This window comes from Zonotrichia leucophrys, chromosome 10, assembly GCF_028769735.1.
Source record: "Zonotrichia leucophrys gambelii isolate GWCS_2022_RI chromosome 10, RI_Zleu_2.0, whole genome shotgun sequence".
In the NCBI taxonomy this organism is placed as follows: domain Eukaryota; kingdom Metazoa; phylum Chordata; class Aves; order Passeriformes; family Passerellidae; genus Zonotrichia; species Zonotrichia leucophrys.
In genome coordinates, this window is record NC_088180.1 from 10,871,395 (window position 1) to 10,889,298 (window position 17,904).

Consider the following 17,904-nt stretch of genomic DNA (forward strand, 5'->3'; position numbering starts at 1 on the left):
GAAGGGTAAATTTTAGCATGCCTCAAATAGCAGGAAAAGAAAATCAGACAGAAAAACATACTCTGTTTTCATTTTTTGTACAAAAGGCTTTTACATTGTACCAAGCCCTAAATTCTATGCTTTCAATGCTGATAAGCCCCCGAACCTGTTATGCAGCCTGATCAGTGTTATTCCTGATAATAAAGGAGAGCAGAGGAACCAAACATCTCAAAACCCCATCAGAAGGACACAGTGAACCTGAGCTTCTCTGGCCACTTGTACCTCACAGAGTAACTGGGATTGTTGCTACCCCACAAGAATACCACAACAAAAAAGCCTGGACACAGGCCGTTTTAAATATGTTCTCCCAAATGCAATGGTGTCAGATGGCAATAATTTTGGACCAGATTTTGATCCCCTTATTCATGCTGGCAGTTGCCTCCACAAATAGATCCACTGACTCAGTTGGTAACTAATTGTCAGTGTGAGAAAACGGATCACAGTCCTTTACTCCATTTTAATATTCAGGCTGTAACAGAAGCAAGAAAATGTATCTCATTTCTAGCCAATTTATTCTTTGAAGAGAGTAAAATCATTCACCTCCTGCACCTGAACACCAAGCAAGTGCCTCCTTTACCAACACACTGCCCAGACTGTCACTAAAACAGTGAATACCAAAATGAAAACTTGCCACATCCCCTGTGTGCTGGCCTGACCTTCAAACACTCTCTAATAAGGTCAGAACCACAGCCAGCTTTCTAACATGAGTATGTGGCCATTCAGAAGTAAAGTAAAAGCAGTTTAAGTGTTCAGTTAAAAAGACTCAGAGTTATGCCAGCTAAGAACTAAAGACACAAACCACCAGAGATTTAAATGAGGAATGTAAATCTGCTGCCATGAATTCACTCATTTATCAACTAATTTAATACCATGAAAGTAAACAACACAGAGCCATGAATACCTTTCCACCAGAAAATTCTCTTTATGTGGTATTCTGAGAAAGCCAAAACAATTTAGTATTTAACAGCAGGGAAGAGTTCTGGGAAGATTCTGTGACTCAGGATCTGAGCAAATTCTGGGATGGGCTTTCTTAGCTAATACACTATTAGTTAATCAATATGGGATGATTAACCCCTGAGGTTCAGGCTCTGCATCTTTCTGGGGAAGGAATCAGACAATGAACAGCAGTTAGGGAAAGAGCTTGAAAAACATGTGGTGATGGGACACAATTACCAACTATGGTTGGGACTGAGGAAACATCTCCTTCTTGAGAATGCCTGTAGTACTCAAGAATAGCTCAGAAACTAAGGGATGGAGATCAAAAAAAGAAAGCACCTTTGTCTACCCAAGGGATAAAAAACAAAATCATAAGTTGAGCCCTTGAACAGTATGATATTGGTTGAAAAAAATATAATAGCTCTGAAAGTACTTTTATTTGCTCTGGGTTTGAGTCTTCAGGAAGCCATCACTTGGCATTTTGAAGCTTACCTCTACCACCTGGAGGTTAGAATTTTCATTAAAAAATATAGGTGAAGGTGCTCCTGCAATCATCTGACTTTGGCTGTTAGCCCTTCAAAAAGATCCCTGTAATGCTGAGGGTAAGAGTGTGATTAAAAGGCAGGATTCCGTCTGATCGGAGGAGGAGAGATGGGTCTTCAGCCTGCAGTCCAGGCATTATAAAAGGCAATTACTACCTCATTATTAGTAGTTTTAGTAAGAGAAAAGCTTGTCTCCTCCAGGCAACTCTTGCACAGTCTGAGTGGGAGGCCTGGGGGCTGCAGAGCAGGGGGGCAAAGGCACTGTCAGCACATGGGAAACACCCTGGGTAGGGTGGCCAAGCCACGTGTGCCTCCATGGTGGCCAAGGGCACTCTCAGCCCAGGCTAGGGTGGCCAAGCTACCCGTGCTTCCATGGTGGCCCAGCCTCCAGGAGCAGCTCTCAGGCAGCCGGGCAAACCACAGCAATGAATCCCACCTGTCCTTGAGACCAGGGCCCTGAACCCCTGTGTAGGGTACCTGACTCAGGGTATCTTTTATCTTCCTGCACCTTATTTTGAGCGAGCAGCGGTTCTCCCGTGCCCGTTCCGGAGGCTCCTGGCGCCATCTCATGGCCACACCAATGTCCTGGAGTGGCCAAACTGGGGACAGCGGGGCACTGGGCTCTGCACACTGCAGAGTGGGACCCATCCTCTGCACACTGCCTGGCCAGGCTCTGCTCACCAGCTCAGTGACTCTAAGAAGACCATCATCTCCTCTATGGTGGTGTCTTTAGCAGGTTGAGACATTTGTCTGAATTCATGTATGTGAGCAGAGGATCACATCCCAACTCTCCAGGTGCATGTTGCTCTTTTTCAACCTTCCTTTCTACAGCAGAGAAGCCCAAGAGTGTGGGCTGGAGGAGCTCAGTGCCCTGCAGCAGAGCCTCAGGCTGGGTGTCCAGCAGGACGTGGCTGCAGTGTCCAGCAGCACAGCTGGCCCCGTGCCCAGCTCACCAATCCTGACACTGTGGGCTGGCTGTTTAACACCAACTAAAAAAGAACCTGCTGCTCTTCCCCCAAGTGCCCTGTGTCTTCTGAAGGCAGACCTAAAAGGACACTTGGTCTGGCTCTGAGGAGCAGCAGGAGATGGAGTGTCCCCTCCTGGTCCTCCAAGAGAATTGCACTACTGACAAAACAGCGAAACGCTGAAGAGATTCACATGAGAAATGGTGATTTTGCAGCAGAAATGGCCAAGGTGAAATATATGGATCAGGATGTGAATTTTTCCAAACTTATCAGTGCTTTTATCTCAAGCTGTCCTTAAAAGCACATCCCCATTGTCTCTTTAATCTGTATTACTAAAACTCCACCTTTTCCATAACATTTAAAGCATCCAAGACCTAACAACAGACTGGCTGCTCAAGCATGAGTTCTGCATGGTGGAGCTGCAGAAGCCAGAGCAGAGCCACCTCCCAACATGGGTATGACAATATTGACTCTAGATATTGCTTCAAGTTTGTGCTGGCAGGAAGGATAAGACTATTGACAGTATTTCAGCACAGAGACTAAAATATACAGATAATCCTGAAAATGCTGAGAAGCACCACGATGTTGTAGCATGCTCGACTCTGCCTCCGAAGCATGTCACACCCAGAAGAAAGAGCCATATGAAAGCCAACATCCTGTGTGATGTTCTAGCCACTTGGTCTGTGATTGACCCAACTCAGTGAGCATTTTGTCCTTACATGGATAATGTGCCTGAAGTCCACAGACATATTCCCTGTCACTGCCACAAACATGGGAAACACAGCAGGGCCTGCTGGACCTCCTGTTACCTCAGATGCATCTTACAAACAGTTTTCTCACCCAAATACCTATTTGAAGAGATGGAAGTGTAACAGGGTTCACCAGGCAGAATGTGGGCCACCCTTATCTGACACTCTGTGGGTGAGAGGGGTGATCAGCCTCCTCCACTCTGGGAGGGCACAGCAGGGCAGGGTCTCCTTGCATCAGTCCCTGGCTGAAGCTAGCAGCTTGCTCAGAGTCAATGGGAGTGTGAATTTTCCTTGTGACCCCACAAGCCACTTATCAAAGTCTTTATAAAGCAGAGTCACAAAACAACTACACAGCACTGCAGAGGGACACAGGGAAAGGGAGTCCTGGGAGGAGTCTCTGAGTGGGAGCCAGCAGCAGCTGCCCAGAGGTTGTGTTTTGTGAGAAAGGGCTTGGCTGAGCACGCAGCTGGGTGCTGAGGCACCTCAGCAGTGTCAGCTGAGAGCTGTGCTGGCTGGCCTCCTCTCACACCTGGGCATTTGTGTCACTCAGCTCCTGTGACAGCCCAGCCCGGCTGCTGCCCACGTGGCCCAGCCTTGGCATGGGCACTGCTCAGGGACTGCTGCTGAGCTGGAGCTCCAAGTGCTGGAGCAGAGAGGCTTGTGCTGCTCCAAAGGCTCAGAAATAGCAGGGGCTGCTAAAGGTTGCTGAGTAACCAGCTGCCATGTAATCCCCCTGCTCAGCCTGCCCCTCTTGTTGTTGTGGTCACAACAAAGGAACATTGGTATGAACACACAACTGACAAAACACACAAGGGGATTGTATGAAGCTGCTCTGGAGCAGAGTACATTTCCCATCCTTGGAAGCTCCTAGCCCAGGGCAGCACCTGCCCTGGAACCTGCAGAATGCAGAGTCTGTCATGAGCACATGAACCCTCAAGAACCCCGAAGAGGACACTGGGACCCCACAAATTAAACAAGTGTGACAGGGCAAGCAGGCTCCCTCTGTTAGTGAGCCAGCATGCATTATGCAAACAGTCTGATTCTGCTCTCACATCAATTTTGCATCATTCCAGCTCATGGTTTACAGTGGTTCCTCTCAGCTGACATCTATGCAAGTGGCAGAACAAAAATAATGCTCTTTTCCAGTCATTTCTCTAGAGCAAAAATGTACAAATTTTGGCACCAAGTCCATGTTTCTGTTCTAGACACATCCTGAGCACTGGAATGTAACCCAAGAAGGTGGCACATGGGACACACAGGTCACCCTGGCTCCAAAGCCCCCCAGGAGCAAACTGCATGGGAAGTGAATGACAGGAACAGAAGATTACCCCTTCACTGGTTTTCTGCAAATCTGAAGAAGTGTTTCTTGTGTCATTGCCTGCGTCCCCAGCATCAGAGCTGCTCTTATTTTCTTCCTCTTTGCAGTCCTTATCATCTTCATCTCCAGGAGATTTCCGTGACTGCTTGGAAGATTTCTAAAATGATCAACAACAAAGTGAAAATTAAAACCTGAGCTTCAGCCATAGAAAGACACTTCTGAAATGTATGTGGAATGCTGTCTGATCAAGCATTTCCCTGGTCAAGGTGGATATTGGGGAGGATACATGGGGTGAAAAGCATTTTTCAAATGAAGTTGCTGCAGTTACTGCCACCAGTGAAAGAAATTTCTCTGAAATTCTGTGTTCAGCACAGGTTGGCAGCTCAATTGACTGAAAGACAGACACAGTAATAGGAGCTGGGTATTAGTGCTGGGTCACCTGTAGGTTTTGTTAGTTAATGAAACAGATGGTGCCAGCTTGGCAAAAGTTTTGATTAAATACAGAGATGTAAAATGAGAATAACATTAGCAGAGCTGCTTTCCATACTTTTTTTTTAGTGCTGTCAGCTTTAATATATTAACATTAGAGCCATGTGGAACCAATACATCTTTTCCTTTACATCTCTTTATGTTATGCAATTCTACAGTACAAAAGGATAAATTGTGGCAGTAAGGCACCATTTTCATAATCCTCTGTTTGTCCAGAATCTTCTGGAAAGAAGATGGTAGACCAGACCTGAATTTCTGATGTAGAACACACAAAATGGGAGAAAATGCATTTTGTTTGGTGGATCAACCACAAAATTCACACTCTCCCCCAAACTGTGCCTAGATCAGATTGTTTGATTGCTTCTTCTCATTTCCATTAGTTTTCACTTTCAGAGAAGAATAACATGAATGTGAATAAATTGACTCTGCCACACTTTACACAATTTTTCAGGGGAAGTGCTGCCCTGGAGGCACACACAGAACCAGAGGAAGTGACTTTAATGTTGCTGCCCTTCACCCCAGGTGACAAGTGAGAAGTTTATCTGAACCCAAAGGTGTCACTTCTCAGGGGATTTTCCCCACCAGCCACTGTGAGACAGACACATCACTCTTAGCTGCCTGATCTACACTGTTACATGAGATATTAACAGGGCTGGTAAGTACTACAGTGCAGGTCTTATATCCACAAACTGAGCATCCTACTCCCTGCTAAATGAATTTGTTCTTCCACCTTCCCATTCTGTATCCTGGACTGAAGTATTTCACACTCAGCTCCAAGAGGAGCAACTGAGCACATCTGGCCCTGCCAGATCCTTCTGGGAGATGGAGGGGGAAGCTTCAGTTCTCCTGGACAGGAACCAAACCTGAACTCATGACTCTCAGGAGGCCCACTCATAAGGATTTTTTTCTTCTTCTTGGGGAAAGACTGATCTGAGATGATCAAACCTATCAATCCATCTTTGCATGGGTATTCTTCCCAGCCCTTCTGATCTCCTTCCCATAGTTTCACCTTCTTCTCAGTGTGTGGGCACTGGAATAGGGCAGAGTATTTCAAGTGGTGTCTCACCAAGGCTACAAATCAGGCCCACTCCCCTTTGCCTGTTTGAACAGCACTGTCCTGGTATCAGAATAAAAATGCTAAAGGAGGAAGAACAAATTTCCATGAGGTGAACAGTATTCCAATTATAAATGCCCATGGATAACAACAGGAAAAGTCAGAAGATAACCTTTGAAGTGTAGGATTTTTTCCGTTTTGAGCCGGCTTTTTCGTTCTTTCTTTTTCCTTTTCCATCCTCTTCTACCCGGTCACCTTCCTCCTCACTGCTGGCATCTGCTGTATTTCCTCCTTCTCCTTCAGTTTCTGATGAGCTCTGTTGCTGAATTGCCTTTAAAATAACAACAACAATAATAACATCAACAATAAAAATATCACTAATATCTATTACTTGATTTTTGTTCTGCATTGAAGATAGAAAGATGGAAATGGACAGCTTACACTTTAATTGCTACAGTTAGGAAGAGCTCAGGTTATTTTTGCAATTATCAGGAAAAAGGGCTGCAAAGGCAATTTTCTCAGTCACCACTTGAACTCAGTTATCAGATGCAGATTCTGGGATCAGAAGATCCAATAACAGAAACATGTTTGCTGGAGGAGAGCTAAGGGCTGCTCAGTGCAGAGACCTGGCATGCTCTACTCTGGGAAAAACTACTGAAACTTTCAGACTTTGGCTGCAATAGCAGAGACTTTTTTGTGAGAGAAGATGGCTGTTACACTCCCCTCAAAGGGCAGGATCTGTGTTTTGGAAAAGCAAACCCTGACCAGCAGGCTGAGCACTCTTTGACAGCCCATCTCCCACAGACTATTCACTGGACTTTTTTTTAAATCCCCAAGCGTATGCAAAACATGTGTAGGGCTGAAAATATGAAACAGGAACTGAGAGAGGCAGCAGCTTTTCTGCAGGTGGTCTGTATCTCTGGCTTGTAGTGTTTTGTGATAATAATGTAATAGGTGTTTGCCTGCTTTTGGAGGTGATTCCTGCCTTCAAAGGACCACATTTTTTTAATGAGAAAAGTTCTTTGTTTTATACAGCCCACCAACTACTCTTCTCCCCCTCCAGCTTCACTGACTTTCTGCTCTGGACACCAACAGGGAGAGCTGTTGTACAGCAGCAACTGTCTCCTACAGCAGCTTAACCCTCCACCACCTCACTCCTCTTAGCTTTGGCACTGCCAAAGGTGAAAATCAAAAGTGCAGTGACCTTAAGGTCTGTATAAAATACATGGAGCCTGATATAAAAATAAACAATAGAAAGAAGTCGTCAGAAATTATTCATGTTTGTACAGGAGTAAATAAAACCATCCATTTTTAATTTAACTAAATGTGTTGCAGAATTTTCCACTTCACCACTTCAGAATGTCACAGAAAGCAAAAGGCTCTGCAGTATGATTAAAGTTCCATTTGTCACAGAGTGTGAGACCACAGTTGTCTTTACATTACACAATTACCAGAGCTGTGAAACTTTCTTGCTCCACCAAAACCAGAACCTTACACGTCACTCTTAAAGCACTCACTGTGACAAGCAGTAAAAGAAGAAAACAAGAAAGACAGGAGCAAAAGGTGTGAAAGTCATTTACCTGATATCCAGTAAACTTTACTCCAGGGTTGTTTTCTATTTCCCACAGGCCTTCATTAAATCCTTTCCGCTTGTTCGATTTCCCAAACTTATCTTTGTATTCTTTATATGGGAAAAGGTCTTTGGGCCCCAGGAATGCACTGCATCGAACACAGGGAACAGTCAAAAAAGGACTTATGACACTCTCCTCTTCAAAAAAATCATAACATTAACACTGCAAATGCTTTCCCTATTCTTCTGCTCATTGAAGCATTTCTTTTCTAGTTTTATTTATTTATTTTTTTGGTCACGCTGGCTTTGAGTTACTGCTGTGAGTCTGATTTAATGGATTGGCTCACCATCCTGATGTTTGATGTAGTAAAATCATGCTGGGTATCTCTAGAAACAACTGAAACATCTCTATTTTATTAACTACTGCTGGGAACTGGCACTTGAACAGTTTATGAAAGTTTATAAAACAGTTTATGATGTCATTGCTTGCGATAGCAAGGGACCAAACTTCCAATCCTAGAGTTATAAATCCAGAAAGGCCTCAAAAATGCCACATGAAAAGTCAAGCATGTAAGGAGTGCCTAGGACCCATGAGCCAAAATCTGTCCCTTGTACTATGGGACAGAAAAAGCAGTGGCATTTATGATCATCCATACTGCCAGTAAGCCTGGGAGCTGCTTTCTTGGAATTAGCCCCCCACATACTAAATTCTGCACAAACACAATAAGAATGCTCTTTCCCAAAAATCTTATAATTTCATATAAGAACAAAAAACAATGGATGAATATAGGCAGATGAGTAATACAAGGAAACAATGAGACACACAGGGTGCTTGTGGCCAAATAGTTTTTTAGACAGCACAGCAAAGGAGGGATTTTGTGCTTTGCTGCTGCCTAAATCAGCTGCACACTGGGCCAACTAATTTCAGGCACAAGCACCACAATGCAGGGAAAAATAATTACATAAAAAAAGAAGAATGATGATTTGTCCTGCTTTTTCTACACACATTAAGTAAAACTCTAACTTCTTCTTAACTCTTAAACTGAAGGAAGCATAACTCTTTGTTGGATATCTATATCTACTGAATTTTGAATGGTGACATTGAGATTGTAATCACAAGTCAAATTAAAACAATGAAGGCAAAAAGACCCCTTCATTCCCACATGTAAAGATTCTGTGTCATCAATGACCAGAGCTGAGCAAGTCCCAGTGTCCTTCACCATAACCACTGTCCTACTTTGCTGATGATCTGTGCAATTCATGTTAACTCTCTGGTCTCCATCACTGTAGGAATGTGGATTAAACACATTTATTGTTGTAACCTCACCATGACATTGGGAGTTTGCCCTTTTTTGCAGATGGGATTCTGAGGCACAAAGATTTGTCCAAGGTCAAACTCAAACTGACAGCAGAGTGCAGAGGAAAAACCAGCTCGCTTCAGTCTCAGTCTAATATCTTAATCACAGGATAATATTTCTTCCTTTCTGCAATCATTATTTCAGATTAATGCCTGATTTATGCCCAGCATTTATGAATGTGCAAAGCTCCATTCACTTAAATCATCCCACTGGCCAAGCAGTTTGCCAGAGCAGAGCCAAATGGTTGCTAAAAAGTCATCAGATGGCAAATCCCTGAGGAAAGAGCTTCCTTCTAACTCCACCTGAGACAGCATGGGATCCTCACTCAGTTAGATATTGAGAAATATCTTAATTATATAATTACAAAGCCAAGAATGCATTTCTACCTGAAAGCCAAACAGTGATTTCCAAACTAACAGGTGCCATGTTAATATTAAATGCTACACTAAATAAATTATGTTATCTACACTTTTACTAATACCAGGAGATGTATCCTTGTTGTCAAAAATATAAACAAACAGTTCTAACACAAATAACAAAGGAAAACTGTATGAAACTTAGCATGAGCTACCTTAACTTAGCTCAAGAGTAATGTATGGAAATGTTTCTACAGCCTTTTATGTAAACACTGAAAAGCTGTCTACATCTTTGCTTGAAATGCATTCATTGCCACTGGGAGAGCATAAGTTTCTACTGCTCTGCTATAAAACTAAGGAGCTGCAATCTACAGTTCATTTTTAACAGTCAGGCTTTTACATTTATAAAGTAGGAACTACAAACTGTTTTTCTCTTTCAGATGCTACAGTGAAATCATGAGCTCACAAAATCCAAATCAAAAAAGATTATCAGTTTGGGATTCACTCATTTTGGAATAAAAGTGGTCAGGTTTTTTTCTTAAATGTTTCTCAAAAAATTATGTTTCCATTAAAAAAATAATTACATTTTGGTTTCTGATTTGAAAGCATTGTCAGTTTATTTAAAGTTTCTTCTTTTCAGATTATTTTGTGACAATACTAATATACCACAATATATCAAAACATCAGGTTGTTTCATTCTAGTAATGGAGCTAGAAAAAGTAGAAAAACTATTTTAACTAAAGAGAGGCTATTATGAACTTTATAAAGCAGAAACTGCCTTTAAAGATTTTTTTAAAAAATAAAATGTGATGTATGAGCTATGGAGCTTTTAATATTCTGGAATAACATTAAAATTCAAAAATAAACAATAAATTTTTAATAAAGCTTCAAGCCTCTAACATTGAATTTAAAATATCACCAGAATTTCATTTTTCCAGCTTTAAAGGAATTCTGGAGAACATGTTACCTGCAAATAGGGAAGGAAAAGTTTTAAAATTAAAATATTTTGCAAAATGGAATGTGACTTGTTTTTTAGCTATCTCAGACACGGTTTAAACTAGAGACATGTACATTATAATATTAAAACTCTGCACCTTGTAGCAATTATGATGAGACCTAACTCACCTCTTGTGCTCTGATTTCTTTCTTTCCCTATGAGATCAGCCAGCTCAGTTCTTCTACCCCTTCTGAGAGCTCCATCCTACAATATCCCAGCACAGACCTCCCAGGAATGCACATGTTCTGAAGCTCTGCTGGGATTCTGGGCTCTGCTTCCTTTCACATCACAAACCACCAAGTGAGCTCTCACACAGGACATGAGCTCAAATGTGTCCAAACACAGGAGCCTGATCTCTGCTATCATGGACATCCAAGTAAGAAATGTTTGCCCCTGCCTCTGAGTTCAGGGCTTTTTCAGACCCTTTAATGAATTCATGCCCACACATTTATTTACAGGATACACAGGATTTTTGTGTTTAGACTATGAAGGCAGCAGCATTCCCAACCACTCTCAGCTTTCATTCCCATTTGTTAATACCAATGAGTTGGGCTGGCAGGACCTTTCTCTAGGCTCCCAATGGCTTCAGTCAGGATTTGTTCCAATGAAATCAGAGGAAATGATGTTGGCTGTGCTGCAAAAAGGCATTTCCAAAGGAACAGGTCATTCACTTACGTTTCATGAGTCCCAAAAAAGAAGATGGGGTATTTATTTGCTGGAGGCTTGACGGCTCCTTCAGGAAGTTCATCAATCTGTAAGACACAAAGCAGTGGAAAAAAGATTATTCCCAAAAGTGGTGTCCCTCATCCAAGCATCCTACCAAGCCATGGAGGTGCTAGCAGAGGTGTCCTGCAGCCCTGGGAGGTCCCACTGTGTGTGGGGTGGGGAAGGGAAGGCAGCTGCTGGTGTTTCAGGCAAAGTCAGCATGACTGAAATACTGCAGGGAGACAGCAGAAGACCCAGGAGCACACACAGAGTTTTAATGATTTCATGGGCATTATAATACACAAAGGCAATAAAATCAACTCTGCTTAATTTAAGTGTTAACTTCAGATCCTGCCTCATCAAAGGCATGGAAACCCAGAGGGTAATCCTGCCTGTCTCACAGAGCCACCTCAGTAACTCCTGCAACAAATGGGGAACAGATGGGACTCAGGGACTCTGCAGCTGGGAAACAGGACAATCTCCCAGTGGTGCTTCCTGTGGTGACGGTGGTACACAGTGTAAAATGTGTAATGCACACAAGAGGGGGGGGGGGGGCAGGGACTCTCCTTCCTCTGCAACACCCTGATAACTGGATTTGGTTACCACTCCCCTCTCTACCCTCTCCTTTCACATTTTAATCCTGGCCTTGTATTTCTCAGGATGGAGCTGCAGAGCAGCGAAAGGAGGGATGCTGAGGGTGTTCTCCTGAGACAGAGCTGGTACTGGAACAAACCCCTCAGGCTGAGCAGTGCCCAGACCCCTTCTCCCCATGTCTGAGTGAGAGCACTGGCTGTGGGGCAGGAGGTGAGGCCCAGGAATTAATCTTGTCTATCTCTGATTTTGTGGTCCTCTGCAACAAAAATAAGAGAGTCCAGGTGCCTACCCACATAAACCAGAAACACAGCAAAGCTTTAAATAACATCCAAGAGCCTGCCTTCCCAGAAATGGCACTTCTGAGCATATGTGGGTGTGTGAAATTAAGTGTCCAGAGAACTCTCTGGCTAAGAGAGAGCCTAATGAATCCAGATACCTACAGGCAAGCACCAGTGAGCAGGTGAGTGGCCTGGTGCCTGCTCTAAGGCAACTCAGTCTCAACATCAGCATCCTGCCAAATGTCACTGCAACCGAGAGCAAAGTGCTGACATAACAGTGCTATAGAAAATCTGCGCCTCAGCAGAGCACAGGGGGGCAACCTGCATGTTTCCACTCAGGAGGCCAGACCCACATGTGCTTTCCTTCTCTTTTCTTGCTGAAGTACCCCTAACACTGAATTCTTACTGATTAATAAGCACCAGATTGTTTTCAAAAGATGTCCTCTTTCACGGTAAAGCATCTGCTTGGCTCTGTAGCTTACAAAGGAGCATGAGCTTTGGTAAGAATTCAAACCCTTTTGGTCTTTCTGCAAGGACACCCCTTGGGGATGGAGAAACGAGAGCCACATGTGGAACTGTAACATCACAAGACTCCTCTCTGCAGAAGAAATGGATGCCTATCTTTTCAGTCTAACTGGAATATTGTCTGAAGCTGCACCAAAATCTGGAGATCCGAGAGCACTTCCAGAGCATTCCCTCAGGGCTGTGCATGGTGGGGCTCTGGCACACTGGGGTCATGTGTCACCATGCACCCACCTCTGCAGAAGACAATCCAGGATTGTCACAGGTGTCACATGTCTTGTGGACACAGCAATTACTTCTTTCTTGCACTTAACAAAGCTAATGATTTGATAAATAAAAGGGGAATCTATTATTTTAATGCACATAGAAGGAAAATACACGCTGGTGGAGGATGAACATGAGAATTCCCTTTTAGCTCAGCTGTATGAAAGGAGGAACTGAAACAACATGACAGGATTTCTGGTATCCTCTTTATCATCAAGACTACAGAGAGAAAAGGCTGTCGAAGATATTACTTTAGAGCTCACAGTTTTCTGACATTAATTATTTGTTTTTTAAGAAAGGTTGTTATTTCCTCACAATTCATTATTTAAATACAGGTATTAGACTTATTATAAGAGTGATAAAAAGACTGCAGGTCAAAACCACTGCAACTCCCTTTCCAAACTGAGAGCAAGTCAGGGAGATGCTGCATGTCTGCAAAACATTTTATGCCTCCTTCAAGATGGAAGCATCCACATGTCAGAGCAAAAAAGGCTGTGCTGGCAGTTTACCAAGTGCAGGGAGAGGTAACACACCTCGACTGTCTGGATGCCACAGCCATCCTCCTCTTTATTGCCACAAGGAAGATGTCCAGATGCCAGAGCCCAGGAAAACATGGACTGCTTTCACTGAGACAAACAGTGTCTGCTGGGACTGGAGTGCAAATCTCATTTGGCCACTTGAAACACGGCGCCAGCATTACAGAGCAGCACAGCCCAGTCACTGCCTCAGCCCCCTCAGAATCTCTCATGAAATAAAGTAAACAGCTGTAAATGATCAGAAGAGGGGGGGGAATGAAGATGTGCTTAGTAGGGACTGCTGATCAGAAGGGATGGGGGATCTTACATCACACAATGTGCTGTGCTCTAAAGCAGTGAGGATCCCCTAAGCAGAATCCCAAGTGGAGCTAAACCTTCTGTCTCATTCCCAGCACTTAATACTGTTAGCTAAGGAGCAGCACCAACAACAAAGGGCAGAACACACATCTGTCACGCAGCTCACCTGCTCCCCATTTCGTGGCATATTTCTTTATTCATCCAAGTATCCCTTCTGACTATGTATCATCACAGGAAACCATAAAAAAGCTTTTCATAGCTTTTGGGAGCTGGCATACACATACAACCACATGCAGCATAAATCTGCACCAAACAGCTCAAGGAGAGACTGTTAATGCTCCCACTCTAACATTTCACTCTGCAGTTGAGGTCAAGACTTTTCCTGCCTCCACTGATATTGCTGTGAGCTCCCCAGCTCTGGGGCTTATGTTGCTAGTGCTGTAACAAGGTTGGATATAAAATGACAGTGTTATCTTAGGGCCATTGAACTCTGTGGCAGAAACTCCAGGGAATTTAGTGAAGGATGAGACCCTCTCTGCCATTAGGAAAGATCTCCCGTTTTACCTCTTTCACACAAATCCCTGCATTAGAGACTGCAAGAGGAGATCTTTGCCCAGTCTCCCTATTCCCAGTAAAGCCACCTTAGCCCTCTGTTAATGTGGAGTCCCTTCGTGCTTATTTAGCTGCAGAACAACCCCTGCACTCTATGACAATTACAGTTGTTTTGGTGTAGCACAAAGCAAGCAGTACAAGCAATCATACTGCAATCTCCTGCTGCTGCACTCAGTCACAATTTATTCCCATTCTACAGGATGTTTTGGTTAAATATGCTGCAGATTTGGATCCGATATTTTCCCCCATATCAGCAAGATCAAAGACAGAGACGGGAGAGGGAGGGAGAGGAAGAGAGTGAGCGCATGAGCACAAGAGCGAAAAAAGCATCGCTGCCTTGAACCAGGAACAAAAGAGGAAAGAGCACCCATACTAGAACACAGTGTTGTAGTCACAGAAACCTCACTAATGACTAAAGCATCTGTCTATCAGAGAGCCAGACTGCGACTGTGTTTTGCTCCTGGAAGGAAACAAGCAGATTCTCAAGTACCCGCTACAACCTGCAATCAAACACGGCTCCATCCCTGCCTGAAGCAGAGCAGGCTGCAGCTCGCTGCCACAGAAATCAGTGCGAGCAGCGCATGGCGTGCAAATCTGACATGTGCATCAGCAGCACCATGGGCAGCCGCTTCAATTATGGCTAAAATTAAAGCAGGTGGTTTCAGATTTCGAGTTTTATCCCCTCAGCTCCCGTTGCTGTCATCTGCTTAATGAATAACAATTGCTTTCTTTTTGCACAACCTCAGCAGAGCCGCACTGCCCAGCGTTTGTTTGCCAACCGAGCAGCAGAGCTTTAAAGATGTAACTGCGAGGTTTTTTCCAGTAAACAAACGCCAGGCTTCTGGGGTCAAGAACACCGAACAGAAAATTCAGCTCGCTCCTCTCCAGCCAGAGCGGGGCTTTATCAAGCCGCGTTGCTAGTGACTACCAACGTGGAGGCAAGAAATCTGTCAGATCCTTACACTGTGCTTTGCTGGCTGGGATGGGTGTGCAGCCCGAGTGTTTTGCTCTCGGTGGTGCCGAGCAATCGCTGATTTCTCAGGGAGTGTCCCCCTGGCTGTCGGGGTGGCTTTGGATTCCTGGCACCGCAGTGCTCCCTTCCAGGGTTGGGGACCCTGGGGAGCGAGGCTGGGCTGGCGCTGCAGAGCAGAGCCCAGCGACAAGGACAACAGCAGCACCAGCACAAATAATCCCCGTGCCTGCCCGTGGGATATCGGAATATGCCCGTGCCATATTCCTGACAGGCTGGGGAGCTCGCTGGGAGCGCTGGTGCAGAGGAGCTGCACCCCCTCCCTGCGCTGAGCTCTGCAGAGCTCCACACTCCCAGCAAGATGGGAACCGTGTCTGTGACACACACACAGGGGACAGCGGCACGGAGCTTTGTCCCTGCGGGCTGGCACAGCGCTCCGGGCACGCTGGTGTCCCTGCAGGGCCGGGAAGGGGCAGCGCTGCCCCAGGGCAGGACGGGCAGCCCAGGGGCATCTCCCTCCCGCTGCAGGGGCAGCAGGTGTCCTGTTCCATCCATCACAAAACCTCCGCGCTGAGGATAAACTGCTGCTCAGAAGCAGGAGGAATTCCAGTCTGTCTTTCCACCAGACCCTGTCCTATTGCTTTCCAGCAGAATTTTACACACACACACACACACACAAAGGTATTATGCAAAATACCTATCAGTCCCCATTTACAGAAACGAAAACTTTACATCAGCATGCAGGGATGCTTATGTGGGCAGCAAAAACCACAAGATTTCCTTTTATTTTACAAAAAGGGGGAATTAAAACTGCAGAGCAGTAATCACTGATTGTTTTGAGATAGTGTAAATGCCTTTGATTGGCAAAAGCACACAGAGCCATTGCTGAGATCCACATCTCCCTCTGAAATCCCTGGAGCTGCTGCTGCACAGCAGTGGAGCACAGGCCTATAGCATTTGCTGCAAAGTGGTTCAAATTGCTTATTATTGCCCAACACATGCAAGCAGCTTGATCTTTTGCAGTTAGCTTATTAGCAGAACTCTAGATGGATAAAAGCAATAGTCTTCAAAATCCATTATTAAAATAGGATATTTTGCTTTACTACAACATTTTTATTCCAATGGATTTATTATGCTTTTTAATAGCTAATGCTACTGGGAGTCAGCAGTATAGCAGTATCTTTTCTAAACCATTATTTAAAATACTGTTCTGTAAGATGTAAAATGTTAATTTTTTTTTCCCAGAGGATCCTAAAATGTAAAAAAAAAATAGAAAAAAAAATTAAAAATCCAACCTGCTTCAAGCTAAAAACTGTGACTCAAATTCCATCGTGCTTAAATTGAAGAGCAATCCAACTGAAGCTGATTGGAGACTGCTGACTTTTTCTCTCATGTATCAAGACTGATATTTGAAGCAGAGCACTACTCCCCAATGTACATCACATACCTGAACTCCTGGTGTGGAATGCTGGCATATGCACTTTTTCACCCATTAAAAAAGATAACCCTGTGAAGGGTGAGACTGGAAGCAGAATCCAACTTAATAAGGTGGAATTGCACAGCTACAAAAGTAAAAATTAAAAAAGTCTCTGGGCATGGAAGAGTGCCACCAGCAAAAACAAAAAGCAAAACAAGATTAAAACCAGCAGAGCATACTTCTGAACACTGCTGAAAATGGCTGAAGGGTATCCTGCAGACAGCCAGAAATGACAATATAAAGACATCAATCCTCCCTTTTTTTTCCCTGTGCATGCTCAGGACCTCAACGAGATAGAAGACAATGAAGGGTTAGTTGGAGTCCAAACAATGCTGGCAGCAATGTCTCACTAGGAAAGATCAGCAGTCTTGCAGCTGAGTTCAGCCCCTTTACATCCTTAATTAGCAGCATATTTTTAAGACAGAAAGTTGAAATGCACTTTCTGCAGAGCTGCTTTAATCTCCACTATGAAAATGGGGCCAGAGCTTAGTTCTGCGTGACTGGTGTCTATATGCATGACTTTGTAGATAACTGATCTGTTCATGTGATTCCAGTCCTCTCTGCACTGCTGGGGCTGCTGGGTGGAAGATGGCAGAGGAGGAGATTTGGGGGATACAAAGACAAGTCCTCTCTGCCCTGGCCCCTGGGATGACCTTGGCCACACGAATCACTGTGTCTCCTCCAGCCTCACTTTTATGAATGGGGACTATGGGACTGGTCTTGTAAAGCACCTGAGGTCCACTGCTAAAATGAGAGGAATTCCTAATAAAGCACACTTCCAGCTCTGCCAGAGCTGCATTTCAGGTTACCCAACTGCAATCCTCCCAGTGAGCACACCCCAAAGCCAGGCTGCTGCAGAAACACTCTGCTGTCTCCAATGAAGTGTTTCCCTGCTACTGTGAATGAAGCAATGGTGCTACCACTAGCATTCTGTTTTCCCCAGACTCTTCCCTAAGGAGAGAAAAGGATGTGATCACACTGTTTTCAGTCTGACTCTTACCTGCAATAACTCAGGGACACGTCAGACAATTTTGCCAAACCAGACAAAAGGAGAAAGGCCAGAGAGATATTAAGTTTTCCCATGTTTTGTGATAAATAGGCTGTCCAACAGAAGATGGGCAGACAAGCAGTCCATATGCTGAGAGACAGCTTGCAATGCAGGCTGAATCAAAACATCAGACACTGGGAAAGCCACACAAAAGCAAGCCAGAGAAAAATAAACTTCTTAAGTTTCATGGCTCACAAAATTACTTTTTATTTGTGTATGGGTGGGGAG

The 17,904-nt window shown here is 44.3% G+C and overlaps 1 protein-coding gene across 1 annotated transcript in view; it reads right to left on the reverse strand.

Moving 5' to 3' along the window:
* The window catches only part of HDGFL3 (HDGF like 3), a 37,815-nt gene that overhangs the window by 4,472 nt on the left and 15,439 nt on the right, over positions 1–17,904 (reverse strand). Inside the window, exons 2-5 of the mRNA XM_064722315.1 lie at positions 11,049–11,125; positions 7,673–7,811; positions 6,265–6,423; positions 4,560–4,706 (exon numbers count right to left, since the gene is read on the reverse strand). Of these exons, the coding sequence (XP_064578385.1) occupies positions 4,560–4,706; positions 6,265–6,423; positions 7,673–7,811; positions 11,049–11,125 (522 nt within the window). The remainder of the gene's footprint in view (positions 1–4,559; positions 4,707–6,264; positions 6,424–7,672; positions 7,812–11,048; positions 11,126–17,904) is intronic.